Source organism: Leuresthes tenuis, unplaced genomic scaffold, assembly GCF_036924035.1.
Source record: "Leuresthes tenuis unplaced genomic scaffold, fLeuTen1.0.hap1 SCAF_12, whole genome shotgun sequence".
Taxonomy (NCBI): domain Eukaryota; kingdom Metazoa; phylum Chordata; class Actinopteri; order Atheriniformes; family Atherinopsidae; genus Leuresthes; species Leuresthes tenuis.
This window is the reverse complement of record NW_027325366.1, coordinates 21,427,248-21,444,697: the sequence shown is the minus strand read 5'-3', so window position 1 is coordinate 21,444,697 and position 17,450 is coordinate 21,427,248. Positions and strand designations below refer to the sequence as shown.

The 17,450-nt window shown below is 42.0% G+C and overlaps 2 protein-coding genes across 6 annotated transcripts; one reads left to right on the top strand and one right to left on the bottom strand.

The window, feature by feature from the left end:
* The first annotated feature begins 638 nt into the window (after window positions 1-638).
* Window positions 639-6,362, top strand: LOC140319437 (Golgi reassembly-stacking protein 2-like). The gene is made up of 10 exons (XM_072397069.1): window positions 639-820; window positions 2,415-2,495; window positions 2,577-2,780; window positions 2,863-2,949; window positions 3,030-3,160; window positions 3,737-3,869; window positions 3,980-4,100; window positions 4,194-4,277; window positions 4,364-4,477; window positions 5,739-6,362. The coding sequence occupies exons 1-10, from the start codon at window positions 758-760 to the stop codon at window positions 5,972-5,974; spliced, it is 1,254 nt and encodes a 417-aa protein (XP_072253170.1). The 5' UTR covers window positions 639-757; the 3' UTR covers window positions 5,975-6,362.
* Window positions 6,363-6,424: 62 nt separating this feature from the next.
* tlk1a (tousled-like kinase 1a) lies at window positions 6,425-17,262 on the bottom strand. 5 transcript variants are annotated; one of them, XM_072397064.1, is made up of 22 exons: window positions 17,170-17,262; window positions 13,351-13,472; window positions 13,168-13,239; window positions 12,087-12,125; window positions 11,646-11,721; window positions 11,522-11,565; window positions 11,245-11,340; window positions 11,069-11,155; window positions 10,884-10,976; window positions 10,565-10,675; window positions 10,339-10,475; window positions 10,016-10,204; window positions 9,713-9,779; window positions 9,323-9,420; window positions 9,067-9,148; window positions 8,894-8,985; window positions 8,695-8,784; window positions 8,441-8,610; window positions 8,225-8,360; window positions 7,851-7,962; window positions 7,661-7,768; window positions 6,425-7,565 (listed from the first exon to the last, which is right to left on the bottom strand). In XM_072397064.1, exons 2-22 carry the CDS (start codon window positions 13,465-13,467, stop codon window positions 7,395-7,397), a joined length of 2,187 nt encoding a protein of 728 aa, XP_072253165.1. In that variant the 5' UTR covers window positions 13,468-13,472; window positions 17,170-17,262; the 3' UTR covers window positions 6,425-7,394. The 5 variants fall into 5 exon arrangements, with proteins under 5 accessions (XP_072253165.1, XP_072253167.1, XP_072253166.1 ...); XM_072397066.1 differs by having other exon boundaries at window positions 17,180-17,195; XM_072397065.1 differs by lacking the exon at window positions 17,170-17,262 and adding an exon at window positions 16,893-17,148.
* Between the last annotated feature and the right edge of the window lie 188 nt (window positions 17,263-17,450).

Genomic DNA, 17,450 nt, shown 5'->3' with positions numbered 1-17,450 from the left:
TCTTTGGTCCACATTTGCCCTCAAATAATGGTGTTGACTCGTGGTGAGTGTGGCTGCCTAAACTCAGCCACATATCCGCCAGACATGGCCCAAATTTGCATTTTTATTGGGGCTCTGAACCACATCTGGCACTCGCTCTTGCCACGACCCACGTCAAAGCCAGGTTACGACATTTGGGCAAGATCTAGCCCATAAAACCCATGCATAGGCCCAGTTCACTTGTGGGCCATTTCTGTCTCACGTAAGACTTGCCAGTGCCAGAACTGAACAATAGTAGCTCAGATTAGTCCAAAATGTGTCACCAGGAGTCATTCCTATATTTCAGTATGCTCCGAATGCTTGATGTTTGGATTGTGTTAACACAGCTGATTTAAAACATTGTTCCAGAATAAAATTTAACCTGAACATACAAGGAGGGGTTAATGGTGTACTAACTGAATATTGAACAGGGGGACATAGGCCCTTCATAGAAGTGTGAGGAACATAGTTGCTCCACCAAAGATGAGCTGCCTCTCTAGTAACTGCACAACTGGTCTAGTAAACTCTGAACCCATTTACAAAATCTAGAATTTATATAGATATGATTTGAACAAAGGCTCTGATGCAGTCATCACACAGCTATGAGGGTGGAGGGAGGGTTGCACCACAGGAAGTGCCGCGGAAAACCAGGAACCACAGGAATACCGACATGAGTTGTCGCAGAGCAGTCTGCTAACTGACACGGATCCCATCCCCTGACTCAGGAACTCAGGGAAAGATGGGAGGCTCGCAGAGCGTCGAGATACCAGGTGGAGGAAATGAAGGGTACCACGTCCTCAGGGTGAGTGCAGGTGTCTTGTCGCGCGAGCTTCTACGCATTTGGTTACATGCTTCGGGCTGGCTCTGCAACCTTGACAGTCTTTCGAGGAAACGCGTACTGCAGCCAGCTATATATTGGAATGGCCGTGCAAGCGTAAAATGCTGTATAAGGAGCCTGAGGAGAATTTCTATCCGCAGATATGTCCGACACGTTTCCACAGCTAGCTGATATCAGCGTTTGTGGCCACTGGAAGCTGCTCTCCCGCACGGTGCAGCGGTGTGATTACCGCTTCCCTTCAGTTGTGTGATTACCGCTTCCCTTCAGTTGTGTGATCCTCGTAGAACTCGTCTGTGTTGTACTTTAAAACGGTGTGAATTGGAGCTACAGAGTTGACGCGATTGTTGTCCATGCGGGCAGTTGTTAACATCATCCGCAGATCTCCCACAAAATAACTATAACCCACATGATGCCAGAATAACCGGTGTGGTTACTGTGTGACTAATGGACACGGGTGTGCCAAACAATGATGTTACAGGGCCCCACCCTCAGATGAATGTATGAATTTGTTTTTACTTGTAGAATAGATCAAAAATACTCATATTATTTCATATCCATATAAAAACAATCTTGTCACTATTGTGTTTTCATGTAGAATTCATATTGTTTCAATGGATTGATTTTCAAAAACTTTTCTTGGTGCATCTTCAGATTTTCATTCATAACTTACAAGATATTCTATCGACTTGCATCTTCTACTCTTCTTTTAGACATATCTTAATCAATACTTAGTTAAATTATACATATATATATATATATATATATATATATATATATATATATATACATCTGTGCAGTCTAGGAATACGTTAACCTTTTTCAAGAACTATCTGAAAAGGTCAAACTTGGAATCCTTTGGGAAACTTTAAACTGGATTTCTATACCTTTTTTACTTTTAGAATTAATTTTAAGCATGTTTTATGGACAATGGGAGATCATCGACTTTTGTCAGCTTTTTCATTTGAACATACAATCTGATGAGATGAGCAACTTGATTAGTTCCGTTGTGATGTGAATGGACGTTAATGTTGGATGAAATGATTCCTTAAGCAGGCGTTCTGTGAACAGTATTAGGAGAGAAACGGTTGAGGCTGTTTATCTAGCTTACTTCCGTTAATTCGATGTATGGAGCATAGGCCCGATGTCTCCACAGTAAATTTGGGCCACGTTTACAATGACTGTAGCCCTATAAATACCGAAGAGCGAGGAATGGGTGCTCCACAAAGCAACATAACTGGTTACTTGAGGTGTGTTGTCATTTTAGTAACATTTAGTCTTGTTCGTTCTTCAGACCAGTTTCCCCTAAACCTGTTTTATCCTTTGGCTTTTTAGTTATCTGTTAAGCACGGTGTCTTGTTTTCCCTTTTCAGGTCATTATATTAGAGTTATACTAGGTATAACTAAAGAGTGATGCCTGTACACAAACGCTACATAACTCGCAGTGTTTAATGTATTGCCTGGTCAGCAGAATTCCTTCCTCGCCTTTTTGCTGAGCTATTCTGGTAACATTGAACTTTACTGAGTCACTGACCGCCTTCCGTTGCTCCAACTTTTACAGGTGCAGGAAAATTCCCCGGGCTATCTTGCGGGCCTGGAGCCATTCTTTGATTTTATCATTTCAGTTTGCGACACTAGACTGGTAAGTTTCCTCCTACCTAAAGGTTAGACGCAGCCAACATGGATGACCACTGATGGATTTGAATGTGTTGATTTCTACTAGAACAGGGACAATGACACTCTGAAAGAGTTGCTGAAGGAGAATGTGCAGAGGCCCGTCAAGATGTTGCTGTACAGTAGCAAAACGCTGGCCGTGAGGGAGACGACCGTGACGCCCAGCGACATGTGGGGTGGCCAGGGCCTCCTGGGTGTCAGCATTCGCTTCTGCAGCTTTGAAGGAGCCAATGAAAATGTTTGGCATGTCCTGGTGAGTGCGGGGGTCAGACCAAAGCTCTATCTTTGACACCGTCCAATTACCTAATACATTTTACGTGTTATTTTGAGTCCAGGAAGTTGAACCAAACTCTCCCGCAGCCGTGGCTGGTTTGAGGGCTTTCGTAGACTACATTATAGGAGCGGACACCGCCATGAATGAGGTACCCACTTGATAGCCAATGGATAGTAGTGATTCGATGAGATTACCAGCAGGCTAACACGGTGCTTGCTCTTTGGACAGAGCGATGATTTGTTTTCCCTCATTGAGACTCACGAGGGGAGGGAGCTGAAGCTGTACGTCTACAACACAGACACAGACAACTGCCGCGAGGTGGTCATCACTCCAAACCCTGACTGGGGCGGAGAAGGCAGGTATGACAGAACAGCTTTATGTTACGTTGATATTGAGGCGTACAATACGATATAGAACACCGGTGTTCCTGGTGCAAATCCGTCTCTTAGCCTCAAAACTCCACCAGTTCCGCTGCGACACAGCAGCTGGAGCTCAAGATAAAGCTTCTGAGTTCAATAAGACGCGCCGTGGCTCGTCCCAGAAGCGGTTATCAGCCACGCTCTGATAAATACACACAGTCTTTTAGACGTACGCTTACGTTTGAAGCCGTGTGCAGAACAGAACAAAGACCACGTCGCCGGCAAGACATCTGAAAGCCGTGACTGCTGGAAGCCTCGCCAGTCCAATGAATCCCATGATTTAAACGATGAAGTCCTCTTGTGTTATTACAGCAGGATTTGGTCGGTTTTTATGTTAATTCACTTGTTTTAGGTGATGATTTGATATGTTTATCATCGTGTTTTTTTTTTTTTTTTATTAGATTAGTTGTTGTTTAAGGGTGATATTGGGGTATTTAGGAAAATAATGTCCACTAAGCAGGGTTTTAAATTTGAAAAAGATATCGCAGTGGTGTTACTGTATTGCTGTGTCAGCAGTTTCGGATGCGGGATTGGCTTTGGCTACCTGCACAGGATACCAACGCTGCCATTTACAATGGGCAAGAAGATCAGCTTCCCTGCACAGACTCGAGATGAAGCAGCTTCTACACATAAAGATGGCTTCACAGAGGTAACTCAGCACTCAAGTGAAGTAACCGCTTCCAGAAGTAAATTGTTGTGAGACTCTTCTTGCTACCGGATGTTGTTAACATTTGAGATAAAAGTCATTTTGGTCACCAGGTCCCTCTGTCTGCTGTCATTCCAACCGTTCCAGTTGTTGTGACAGATGGACCAGAGCGGTCTCTCACCAGCTCATCGGTCGGCTCCAACCTGACTGATGTCCTGACCAGTTTACCAAAAGGTACTTTTTTAACACCTTTAATACTTTGAGCTGGAAAGGAAAGTAAAATTTCAGTGGACTGGCCAGTACAAACCACATAAATTGTTATTTCAGGAGCTCCCATTATGTCAGCGCCCAACCAAGTAACCCAACCACAGAGCGCTCCGCTGGCTGTCAACCCCGCTCCAACACTACCAGGTTCTGAATTTACAGCCAAACATTTGCATTTTAAAGAAGTAAAAATAATCTTACATTTGAAATCTCTTTCTTTTTTTCTCGCTCAGGCTTCATGCAACTTCCTGGAGCTCTTCCAGCCTTTCCAAATTTCCCGAACCGAAATGTCAACTTGCCAGATGTGAGTTACGTTCTGTCACCTGGAGTTGAGACGCAACGTGCAGGTATGGTGTTCTTCTCTGGAGGCCGCTTAGCTTAAGATTGTAAAACTGAATTTAAAACAATAAGCTGTACTATAAAAATAAAAAAAGAGTGTGGTTAAAGCCATCTATATTACCCTTCTGTGCCACAGACCTCCATTTTTGTCCAATTAGTCCAAGATATTTCAGCAAATTGCACTCAGTTGCTGTTGGAGTAACATTTACCGCTGTTGAAACCTTTTTCTAGTCTTTTATGAGTTGCACAAGTTGAGAATTATGAGGTGATGAATGTGATCATTCCCAACTCTTTAGTGGCCTTGAAGAAATCCCTTCATCATGCACTTCTGGTGAAGAGGGAGGCAGAATTCAAAGGCATCTCATGGTGCAAAAAGACAGTCTGAAGTTGACGTGTAAACAGAAAAGTGTGAGAGCAGAGGCAGTCAGGCAGCGTCTGTACTTGTGTTTTCCTCCTTTGTTTCGGTGGAATTTCATTCATCTTCCTGATTGCTTGGTTTGTAGACGTGGGCTTTGTCCTCTGAGAGTCTAGATTTTGAATTAATTTTCCAACCTTTTAGGACAACACAATTCCACATCATCGGTTGTGGAATATGTAGACTCGATCTCGCTTGTATTTCACATCAACTTGTGTGTCAGACAATTTAAAGTCACCAAGCACAAAGGAATCTTTTAGTCATTTAGGTCTAAAATTCCCAAATTCTGGTCGAATGGTCCTTTTTTTTTTTTTTGCTTTGGAAAGTTTCTCACTGAAATAAATGAGCCGGAAGTATCCTGAGTAGCAGCTGTTCTAAATATCTCAATATTTCTTTGTGCGGAGGAAATACTGGACAATTCTTTATTAAACAAAGGAGATAATTACCTCCCACAATTTTTTGTACGCACTCGATTATATTCTCCCAGTCGAATTAACTAATCAAAGTCATCCCTGTGAGGACTGACTGAGAATGTGTGTGAGCAGCCTGCAACAATACTTCACTTGTGTGCCTTTCTTAATTACAGTACTTGATAGTAAAGTCGTATTTCATAATACTAACATTGATAAGCCTGAGTGTGCAACGATCGCTAAGTATCTAAAGTACTTTCTGGAGACTATTGAGCATGCATCGTGTTTCTGTGCTGCAGCCCCACAGAACAGCTGGTCTCCTACAGTCTTTCCTCAACTCTGCAAAGTTGTTGAATGAAGTCAATAGCTCAGGGAGAGCTTTCACTGGTAATATATACTTGAAGCTTCATATTGCAGTTTTGGGTAAAGCATTGTTTTTTGCAGGTCTTTCACCGCTTCCTCCTCTCAACCTGCCGGGTCCGGTCCCCAGCGTTACCGGGCCTCCAGCGGACTTCGTTTGTCCAGCAGTCACTGCGTATGCAGAGCCAGCGATTCCACACAATGCCACGCTTTCCTCCTCCACCATCCAAACGAACAGTTCACTGACCAAAACCCTCAGCCCGGCATCAGTGTCGACATGTGGCTCCATAAATATCCCAATGTCTGTGGACACCTCTTAGCACCACTTAAGGATGCCACCTTGCTCTAAAGTCCATACTCGGCTGACAAATTTTCTCTTTCACAGCTGTTAAGTGAGTGTATGAACTCAAGGAGGACTCCAAATCCACACTGCTGGTCTGTGCAAATGTGGCAAAATCCAGTTTCGTTTTAACCTTCAGAGACAACATTAAACTACAACTCAAGCACAGCGATCTGCATTTTAACTTCCTTTAAAAACCAGAGAAAAGATGTGGAAGACTGGTTACCAGTTAAGTGTGCATGCCATTATAATTTTACCTTCAGGGTAAATGTACTCAAGAGGTGTTAAGAAGGTGAAGTTGTAACCTTCTCCTGTCATTTAACCATAGTTTTGTACAAAATGAGTAAATATAAAGTGCAATATTGCTTCCTGGTTACACTATTTATTTTTTTATTTTCCACGTCGCCCTGCTGTTTCCTCACGCTTCATCTTGTGTGTCCTCAGTACGATGCAGTACCAAACAGAGCCAGAGGGAGGCAGTGCAGTCTTAAAACATGAAAGCAAAATGCTGGTCAAGCTAAAGTTTTATGTGTATATTATCAGGTCATGATCTACAACACCAGTGTAAGAGCAACACAGCAGCAGAATGAAAACACTCCGGGAAACTTATTTTACGTTGGGAAATTGTTTTTTTTTTGTTGTTTAACTCTTTGTACATATTACTGCTGAAGCTCAAAATTTGAAAATTCACCTATACAGCATGTACAGTTTCCAATTTCTGTTAATTAATATTCCTGCATAGGGTTTTAAACATTTATCATAGTTCTACATTTGGTTACTTTGTGCATTAAACATGTAAGTATGCTGCTCCAACCTACAATACACTAGATGCCACTTTTATGCTACACATTACATTCTCATGGCTAAGTAACTCAAATTAAAGCCTAACATTTGTGAAAAACAGAACATTTATCCAAAATCAATAGTGAATTCTCTGTAGTTCTACTTAACATGACAGTCTTCTCCTCACAGTAAATTAACTTCTAGCAGCTGAATAATTTGCATCCTGGCAGGACCATGTTATTTAAACTAAATGGCAGGCTGCAACATCTCCCCTTCAGCCCCTTAAGGCTCCATCCATCTGCAAAATCTGAACAGTGTCCAGTCACATTTTCTTCAAGGTACAAAGTCAGTTTCAGTGCTTTTGTCGGACCCTCAAAACGATCCATTTATCCATGTCCTTTGAATCATCCCTTCACTGTTTGTCCTTAAATCAAGCCCTGGTTAACATGTAGAAGCCCGATGCAGGTCTGTGGAGGCCAATAGACACCCCCCCACCCTCCCTTCTGCCTGTGCTTCTTCTGTTTCTGGCCGTTTCTTCTCTCACAAGTCAAAGCCTCCGGAGGAGCTCCACCGGCACCTCAATTATCAGTTTGCCCTTCTGTCACGCTTCAAAACTGTCAATATGAGATGATACTGGAGGAGGCTGGTCCAGAGCCAGCGGCGCTCATCTGCAGGTTTCCAGAGGAGCTTGATCTTCGCATGTGAGGAAGCAGGTAGGGGTCACTTCCCAGCTGGTGAACGCCGATCCGGTCCTCCTTTCTGTATGCCAGACAGCGCCTTATGAAGGCCTGAGGGAGGAGAAACGGCATTCAAAATGAACCCGTCAAACAATTTCAGATAGACTTTGACATGAAAGCAACTAGTTCCATTTGAGTCATCTTACCTTTGCTTCACTACTGGCAACGGGTTTTACAGGGAACTGGACCTCAGTAGCTTTGAGTATTGTATTCTCCTGCAGAATGTCCTGCTGTGACTGGTTGTGGCCAAAAGGCTGAAAAACGGGGACAGTGCTTCATCTCCAGGCATAAATTACAAAAATAGACAAAACTTTTAAGGTACCCACCCCACCTTACCTTCCTTCCGTACAGACACTGGAAAAAGATGACACCCACTGACCAAACATCGACCTTATTGGAAATCTTTGGAGGTTCTTTACCAACCACAAAACATTCAGGAGGCAAGTACCTGACAACAGGAGAATAAAGATTTTTAAAAGAACCTGTTCAGTGGCTGTTACACACATTCAGACAAGGGCTGAAGAACTAATCTTGAGACGTACTTTGGTTATTTGAACTTATTCAGGCACTGATTTCTTTTATATAGTTTGAAAAATAAAAGCGACCGTGGTAAGTGTTCCACTGCTACTTTTTTTTATTTTTTTATTCAAATAATCATCTGAACACCTCTGTATGTGATGTATGCACTGCATACGAGTGTTTATCCTCACCAATAGGTTCCTGCACCCTGTGATGTCAGGTCCATCCCATCCACACCATAGTTGTCGTCGTCCATGATTTTTGAAAGACCAAAGTCTGTGATTTTGATTTCCCCACAGGCCGTGCCGTCCACCAACAAGATATTGCCTTGAAATCAAAGGATATTAAGTTAGCACTAAACCGTGACTGTGTGCCCAGTCATTGGTTGTCCAGAGCAATATGTTTACCTGGTTTAAGGTCATAATGGATGATGGGGGGTTTGATGTCATTGAGATATTTTAGTGCATTCACAATCTGCATGACGATGGACCGCGCCTCTTTCTCAGACATGAGCTTATGCTGCTTCAAGTAGAAATCCAAGTCATTGCCATCACAGTACTCCATAACGGTGCAAAACCTATCAAACGGAGAAGTGCTTTTAAGAATCGTGACCTACATCTAACAAAGGATAATCAGAAGAACGAGACAACAAGTGACTGACGTGTCTGTGTCCAATGAGAAGTAGTCGTAAAGTTTTACAATCCTGGGATGGTCCAACTCCTTATGTATTCTGTACTCTCGACATGCATGCCTGTGGACAATGATATTTACACTTTATTAGCGGGTGGGTCCTGACACAGTCAGTTTTTCTCAGAATGTCACAATCCTTCTTATAATTCATGTTAAATGATGTCTCATACTTATGATAGTTCTCTTTTTTCTCTTCTCTCCAGTTCTTGTTAAGTTGGTGGATTTTCACTGCAGCATATCGTTGTTCAATCAAGTCAAAAGCCTGGAGAACACATGAAGGAAAGGTCGGCTTACAAAGCACAGCGCCACCTCCCACCGTAACAACTTACACACAATCATTTACCTTATAAACTTCACTAAAGCCCCCTCTCCCAAGAAGGTGCAGGAGCAGATATCGTTCATTCAGCGTTGGGTGATCTTTAAATCTTTAGAGATGGAGAATAAAAAAAATGAGCAATCTTGATCAATTTGTCACCACCGGTGTTGCAGTAACGGGTTAGTGGTACTTGTTGGTTCGGGGGATGAGGATACTGGACTTGTATATACATCATGTTCCAATGTCAGTGCAGTATCTGTCAAAGAAATTGATCTGGACTCACTGGGAGCTGTCTTCATTATTTATTCTCTTCAGCTCCCGAATGTGAAGGTTGCGCACTCTCTCCAGGCGCTCAAGCTCCGCCTGGATCTCAGCTTCTTCCTATAAATGATTCAAGCAGATAAACACACAAGTGCAAACATGAATCTCAGAGTAATGACTGCATGGAGAAGAAATCTTGTTGTACACAGAGGACTCGTACTAAATTAAACGCATGGTCTGTGAGGGGTATCCTGCGATGCTTATTACCAACAAAATATAAACTAGTTTTGGATCAAATTATAAATGTATGAATTAGTCTGTAAGGTACGTAAGGTTTTGTACGCTGTACATAATGACTTATTGTCTTATCAAAATGTAGCCATTTGTACAATATTAAAGAAGGTAAACAAACCTTCTTCAGATGTCCAAGTCGCAGTTTAAAGATCTCTTCCTGTTCATGGTACTCTGCTAATGTCAGCCTTACCAAGAGATAAGAGAAAGAGGATGAAAAATGATGACAGAACATTAGCTTAAGTTAATCGAATCTATGTAGATTGTTGTGGTCATTGGTCACTCTGCATGCTGTGAAAACTGTTAAAACTCGCTTTTCAACTGGTGAAGATATCAGAGAATAAAGCCCAAAGGAATCCTGAAATGCATGTCTTGGCACAGGGAGGTACTGGTACATGTACCATACATCACAGGCTGGACTTACAGCTGAGGTAGGCTGGGTTTTAGAAAGGGATCGCTTTCTGCTCCATTCACTGCCTTGGTTTTGCGTTGCTTTGGCTCCGAGTTTGTGGTTGGCGCTTGGGAGTTACTGGAGGACGGAGGTTTTCTCTTAGCAAGAAGTTTCCTCTGCCTCTCGATGTCTTCTCTCTGTTGGTTTATCCACTCTTGCTGTCTGCCGACGGAAACGGGATTAGAGCATTTGCGTTTTCAAGCTCATTCCTCAAAACAGTAATCGGCAGCATCAATCATTACTGAAGCTGTAAAATAATTCATTGAAAACACGCGACACAATCTAAAGATTCTCACTTTACAAGGTTCTGAAAGGCATAGCCATCCGTCCACTGCTCTGTGAATGAGGCTCCATGTCGCACTGTAGTGAAATGGCCTAAACGTAGTCTATCCTGCATGCTCTTCTCCCGACAGGCTTGCTTCTCCTGGGTGCTCTGAAGAATGACATCGAATGCACGTTTGTGTCAGGATTCACATGGACTCAGTTGTCAATGATTAATGAAAACAAACAAAATAAATTTACCTTTTCTATAAGCAACTTCTTGCTCATTGTGATGCATTTATTCAAGCGTTCTTTGTACTTTTCAAGTAATTTTTGTTGCTCATCTATCTGCCTCCTGAGATCACAGTTTGCCTGTGAAGCAGGAGAATAAACATTACACCAAACAGTACATAGATTACTTTAACCACATGTTTAACATCTGTTTATTACTTTCACAGAATACAAAAAAATAAGACCCCCTTTAAATGACCAAATACTCAGGACAGTTTTACTCAAGTAACATTACAGCCCAGCACTGCTGCAAGGTAGCAAACAGAGTAGAGTACCATTTTATTCTTACCCTTAGCAAGTCATCTATTCTGCCCTCTTTCTTCTCAAGGTCTAGATTCTTAGTGCTTTCAAGGGCAGCCAATTTTAACACTGTAAGGTCAGTCTAGAGTGGAGGGGGGGAAAAAAAAGTAAAAACATGCTTATTCTCAACCTCAATTTAGGTGATTACAAAAAGCCACTGATGTCCGACCTCACCTGAACAAATTTGACCGCCATTTGCTTTGGATGCGCCATGTGGTCCCCAAAAGACAGACTAGTAGGAGACGAGCTATTTTGCCTAACCTGCAACAGAAGTGATTTATTTTGAGACCGGGTACCAGCGAACGGAGCAACGAGAGGAGACCCGGATCGCAACTTCAAACAAGACTTACAGCGGTGCCCTGAGCCGAATGGGAATGTGAGTTCTGGGGTGAGCGAAGCACTGGAGGGAGACCTCTCACAGGACTGGACCCATTTCCTCCCTGGAACTGCAAGATGAAGACGGGACAAGCGGCATCGCTGTCAAGCATCTGGTAACATCTGACCAGCCAGTGGCTCCTTTTCTCTTTCACTCATATACAAGGAACTCTTATGCCTCAAATGTTCAGCAAACCCCCGAACACGACAATCGTTATTTACTTTCACAAATGACAACAAACATAAACTCACATCGAAATAATCACTTATTTTGGGTCCTCGCACAGCTGACTTGCCTGTCAAGAGAAGAGGGAGAAGTTTTAAGATTCATAAACGTAATCAAAAAGTAGAGCCAAAAATATAACCAGATTAATACCTTGACTGCTCTCCGACTGGATCTCCGGTTTCCTTTTTCTGCCTCTGGTCGTTTCAGACTGTTTCTTCTCCGGAGTCTGAGAGAGAAATTTCATTTAATAGCACATCGCAATATAATTACTACACAACAAAGCCATTCTGACCATTTGCCAAGAGCTCCGTCGTTGCCATCTCATCTATACAGTGGAAACTATTCTGTTCCCACAGGATAACTGTGTAATAAGAGCAAAGTTGATGTAGGGTTTTACTTTGATTTATATGAACTGCTCTAATTGCAGTTAAATACCAGGCTAGTTACAAGCAAATACCTATCCCTTCTTTTTTTTAATCTTATTAAAAAAAAAAATCATTCTCCAAATCTGCAGGATCACAGCAGAGTGTAAAGTGAAGCCATGTTAACCAGGGACAAAAATTCAAACAGCCCAGTCGATCATATACCCACCGAATAAGCAGGAGAACTTCCTCTTTTCACATCTGACCCCTATTAAGTAAGGGAAAAAAGGCTTTTTAGACCAAAAGCACAAAAAGAAACATTTAGCTGTAAAACTACTAGATTCTGTTTACAAGATACTGGTAATTACATCAGCACTCGATTGCAAATAGTTTAATTAAAATTTTTTTTTTTTTTTTTTAAAAAGCAAATATATGTACATAAATCAAAATTTAAGATTGTGTTTAAAAGCTCATCAAGTCACTCTCCATCAAAAAGATTTCCCCTGCATATGTTTAAAGCTGCTTTCACATAGGATGCAGTGTGCACTGAGCTGTTCGTGGAGATGGGTGCACATGTGCAAAGCTCATTCAAGTTTGAAGTTTGCTGCAAAACTGTTATGCAGCTGAAAAGATCCAAGAAGTAGCAAGTTTTTCCCAGTTGTAGAGTTGGACACAGGATGTATTCACCATGCTGTCAGAGGAAAGGGGGCTAGGATTATTATTACTGATGAAGAGGAGGGGAAATGGAGCAGCAAAGAGTGTGTAGGTTCAAAATATCCTCAGGGCAGGTTCATTACGGACCTGCACCTGTACGATGAGCCCTTCCAAACCTACTTCAAGCTGAGAAGGGAGCAATTAGAGGGGGAAGAGTTGTGCTGAGACACACAAAAATGAGAACCAACTTCAGGCAGCTGATTCACTCCGATTGATCGTGTCAATGTGTCATCGCAGAGCACCATTACCGCACGGATGGCCCACCTGTACTTACGCTACACCCATTTCTACACAGCACAGATACGTTCTCATGTCCTGCGACACAGACGTGAATGAGATCAGAAGTGGAGCAAGATTCTGAAGAACGTGCACAAACACACAGTTTCCTTGTGTGTTTGTCAGCTTCTCATATGAAGAAGAAGAAAAAAAAACAAAAAAAACCCTCAGTCTTGCAGACAACTACCACTCATTAACTGGACCTGTCTCATAACAGTAAGACATTGAGTAACGCATTAAGTAGTAGAAAACATGGCATGTTAATCTGATTCATGCCAGTGTAATCAAAGTAGGTTTCAAAGCCAAACAAAGACATTTACCTCCGACTCCTTGTCACTCAAGGATCCCAGACTTCCAAAACTATGATTTGAACATTCATTATTGGTCAATCCCTGGAGGGAAAAACAAAACAACATTAGGATAGAAATAACTTTGCACGAAAGAACCCAAAACACACTCAATATTAGAATTGGACTGATTACTATACTCAAACAATGACGCACTTTGGTACCCCCACTTGTGCTGCAAGTACTGCCCCCCGTGCTGCCACTGACCCCACCCATAAAACGTGCCTCCAGCAGCTCCTGTCTCCGGGGGTCCAGGCTGTGCAGCTCCTCCATGGTGCCTGCGTGGATTAGCAACAATTCAGTGTGTTTCAGTTATTCAAGGATCCACTTAATTGAAGCCTTTGGGATGCTCAGTGAAGAGCAGATGACACAGTAGCAGTGAGATTAAGAGCAGAATCATGTGACTTAAACCCCAACAGGTACTATATACATCATGAAAATATACAAAGAGAGTGAATTTGTGCTCGTTGTTATGTGCCATTTCCAAGACTCTACAGAGTTTCACTCTACATTTATTTAGCAGAGGATATAATTACTTTTTGACTGCGTTTCCTCCAGTAAAAACTACAAATGCTCTAGGAATCATCTTAAACCTACAGCTGCCAATAATAGAGACGTCCTGAATAATTAACAAATTCCTATTCAGAGGCAACACGTATTTCTGTGCCACAAACATTATCATCACGAGCGTCCAAAAGAAATATTTTGATTGCTAGGCAATGCTAAATTAACTCCTGTGGGGATGATACAGGAGCTCCATGAGATTCAGAGCAGCAGCAGACTCACAGGTGCCTCCACACTAACGCCACGCTTTAATGAGACAACCATTTTGAAGGGCTACGGAGCCTTTGCACCGCATCCAAGCTAACAGTGGGCAGGGATTTTCAAAATCCATTAAAAAAAGAAGAAAAAAAACCGCAACCACACAGACAACATGTTCAAAATAAAGGCAGCTAGAAATACAACATGTGTCAAAGATTAGTAAAATTAAGGCTGTACACCTACAAACTGTGACAGATACCCATGTAGCTTGTCAAAATAAATAATGAAGCGCAAAAAGTGATGATGTAATACACACTGATAAGGGTACGTTCAAACCCATCTATTGCCCGAATGTTCCCGAGACAAACGTGATTTCAGCCTACAGTGATTTGAACTGGCACATCGACGAAATGAGAACCCTGCACAGAGATGATCAAACAAGGACAAAAATCTCTTTAAACTGAGGGAAACAATCTCTTATCAGAATATCTTTGCTGTTAAAAGGCAAGCATTCAAATGAATGTTCCATCAATATCCCAAAATGACAAATGCAATAAAGTGTCCAAAAGAAGCCTTCAGTCATCTCAGACATGGATCGGATCTGGATTTATCCCATTAAGACCTGATGCAATGTATCCGTTTGTCTGTGCCATCTGCTATTAGGTTATGCCTTAAAATGCATTTGCATGCCACACACTGACATCCCATTTTGGAAAGCAGCACAAGACAACTTTAGAAATGGGAAGCAGCACATTGAATATAACGGATATGTGGACTATTGACTTGATTACTGAATACTCTGAGATAAGCACAAAAAAAGATGAAGTATGTATCCAAAGGCACGGCATATATTGTCAATTAAGCTACATTGCAAATTGTAATATGTTTAGATGATATCAATTGTCACTTGTTTGATATTAACAACATACCAGAAGAAGAACAGACTTTACTCAGGCAACAACACACTTCAATAGCATCCATTTGATTATCAGAACACGACCATATGGTATTCATCTTAATAAACACCTTCCATCTCTTAGATTTTTTTGGATACAATACGTCAGATCACTTCAGTGTAAGGAAAGCCTTTATAAGCTACAAGAGATGAAAATTGCTGCCTCGCATCCCACTTCTTCCTCTAAAAATAAAATAAAAAAAAAAAAAAAACAAAAGCAGCTTGTTGCATGTCCCCACAATGAGTCTCTGCCCACCAATCGCTTTTATTGCAAACATTGTCTACCTTGTAACCACAAAAATATCATCCGCTTTGCTGCACATGCAATCAGTTTAAAGCACAACCAAAAGCTTCCATTAGCCATCAGTACATTTTGCAGTAAGAATGTACAACAGAACATTATATGTAGGCCTGGAACAAATACAGTTTATTTCCAGCCTGTTCAGATGGCTGGCACAGTTTTCACCTTTCACCTCCACAAGCTTGACTGGCAAGTATAGCTCACGCTGGGAATTAATGACTGATATGTTCCGTCTTGTTAATGATAACTTGAAAATAAGAACCGCAACATCCACAAGCAAGCAGCTGTTGTGGGCATTCAACCCAACCTCTATGGGAAGCTGTGATCCCCACGACTCTTCCTCTTGCTGCTTTCAGAGCGAGCTTGATCTTGATGATGTACATCGCTGTTCACCAAAATGTTTATGCCAGTTTAACAGTAAATACACACCGGCTGAGTTGTGCTCCCCAAGGATTACCTTCTAATTCAAACATGAAGGCCTCGGCATATAACTGTTATCTATTTTCCAAGCCCCTGCAGGAGCAAGCGGTTGAACCCTTACAGCTCTTGCTGTGGATGTCATTTTAACTACATGCTGCTCAGCATAGTGACCACCTGTTTATGGTAGACACTTTAAGTGTGTTAAAAAAAATCTCTTGCATAAGCTGAGTGCACTGTACTTTCACCAGGGTTAACTATTGTTAACAGTTTCAATTCATTAAGAGACTGAAAACAGTCTTCCAGTTCACAATCGTTACAAGTGACATAGTGATGTAGGCAGCCATCACTTCTGTCAATCAGTGTAAAACCCATATCACGAGGAGAGGAAGAATCGCCATCAGTGCCCAAAGCTGAGCTAAATCCACCATCATTGCAAAAAAATCAAGTGAAAACTACTGAAAAGCAAGGAAGCGTTATTAACACTAAGTGACAACTACACTGGCTTTCGTGTTGGTTAGCATGCTGCACTGCCCTAACAGCTTGTATCCCCTTGGTGTCCCTGCAGGTTTGTGGAGCATCTACTTACTTAAAAAGGATAAAAGGTCAAACAAGAATGCCAACCGCCCAATATGTTAGCATCTAAATGAAAGGGATATCTTTTAGGCAACAGATAGACTTAGTAAACAGAAACATCATTCACGTTGCAAGCCGATTTAAGACCCGTTAAGATGATAAATAACGCCAGTTACACATGCACTGTACTGTGAACATTGATGGTATGTAAACACCAAGAGCAACAAAGGATTGCTAGCGATGCACACCTTTACATTGATTGCCACGAATTCAGTGATATAACTACTTCCAGAAACTGCCTGATTTTTCTACTTGCAAATACTGACTCAATTTTACTATCATCGCTGAATGTTTTCCCTCATCGGTTCCGTGTTTAATGAAGGATGCACTGAGTGCAACACCTAACATTTCTGCCCTAGCAAAGATGCATCTCCATCGTGCACGTATTTCTCTTGAGGTTACAGCACTGGCCTGAGCCCTAAAAGACGGTCCTGTCTTCGGTGCTACTAGCTAGCCAAACAGGCTCAATGGACTTTGGAGCTGACGCGTTACTGTAGGGTTAGCTAGCAAGCACCTTTCGCCACCAAGATTTGCTCGGTAATTTGTAACAACTTCGTTTCGTTTTGCGTAAAATGACCCAGACGGTCAAGTAGAACAGACGTGTGTATTTAAGACATTTTACGATACCTTCCTAGGCCTTCACCACTGCCGTGGTATTCTTCTGAAAGCACAGTCCGTGTTGGGGACGTGGAGAGCTGGGACCAAAGATGGCGCCCCCTCCAAACTTCCACTACTTTGGATACTCATCAAGCTACTTTTTGTGTGTAGGCACAGCAGCACGTACAGCCACTCACAAACCCATATTGGGAAATAAATCGACTGGCATACCACATTTTGGTTTACATGGGTACGCCGAATGCCATCAAATGAAATTGGGCAATAATTATGTTTTTAGGGCACAAACCTCTTCACACCTCAGTAGAGCGTCCGGGCTGCGGGGCCACCTCTCCGTCTTCAAGTGGTTGCCTGTGAAACGTCACGCAGCGTGTGCAAAATTCTTATCGCGAGGACGATTCATTTTTTTTCTTCCTAAACATCCATGACAACATGAGAAATAATGACTTGACAGCTATGCATTCATTCCCAGCAGAGATGACTTATATCAACTCTGAAAACGGACGGAAAAGAAACCCACAAGAAAACATCATTAAGAACATTTTCAAAGAACTCCACTTCATGAAATCA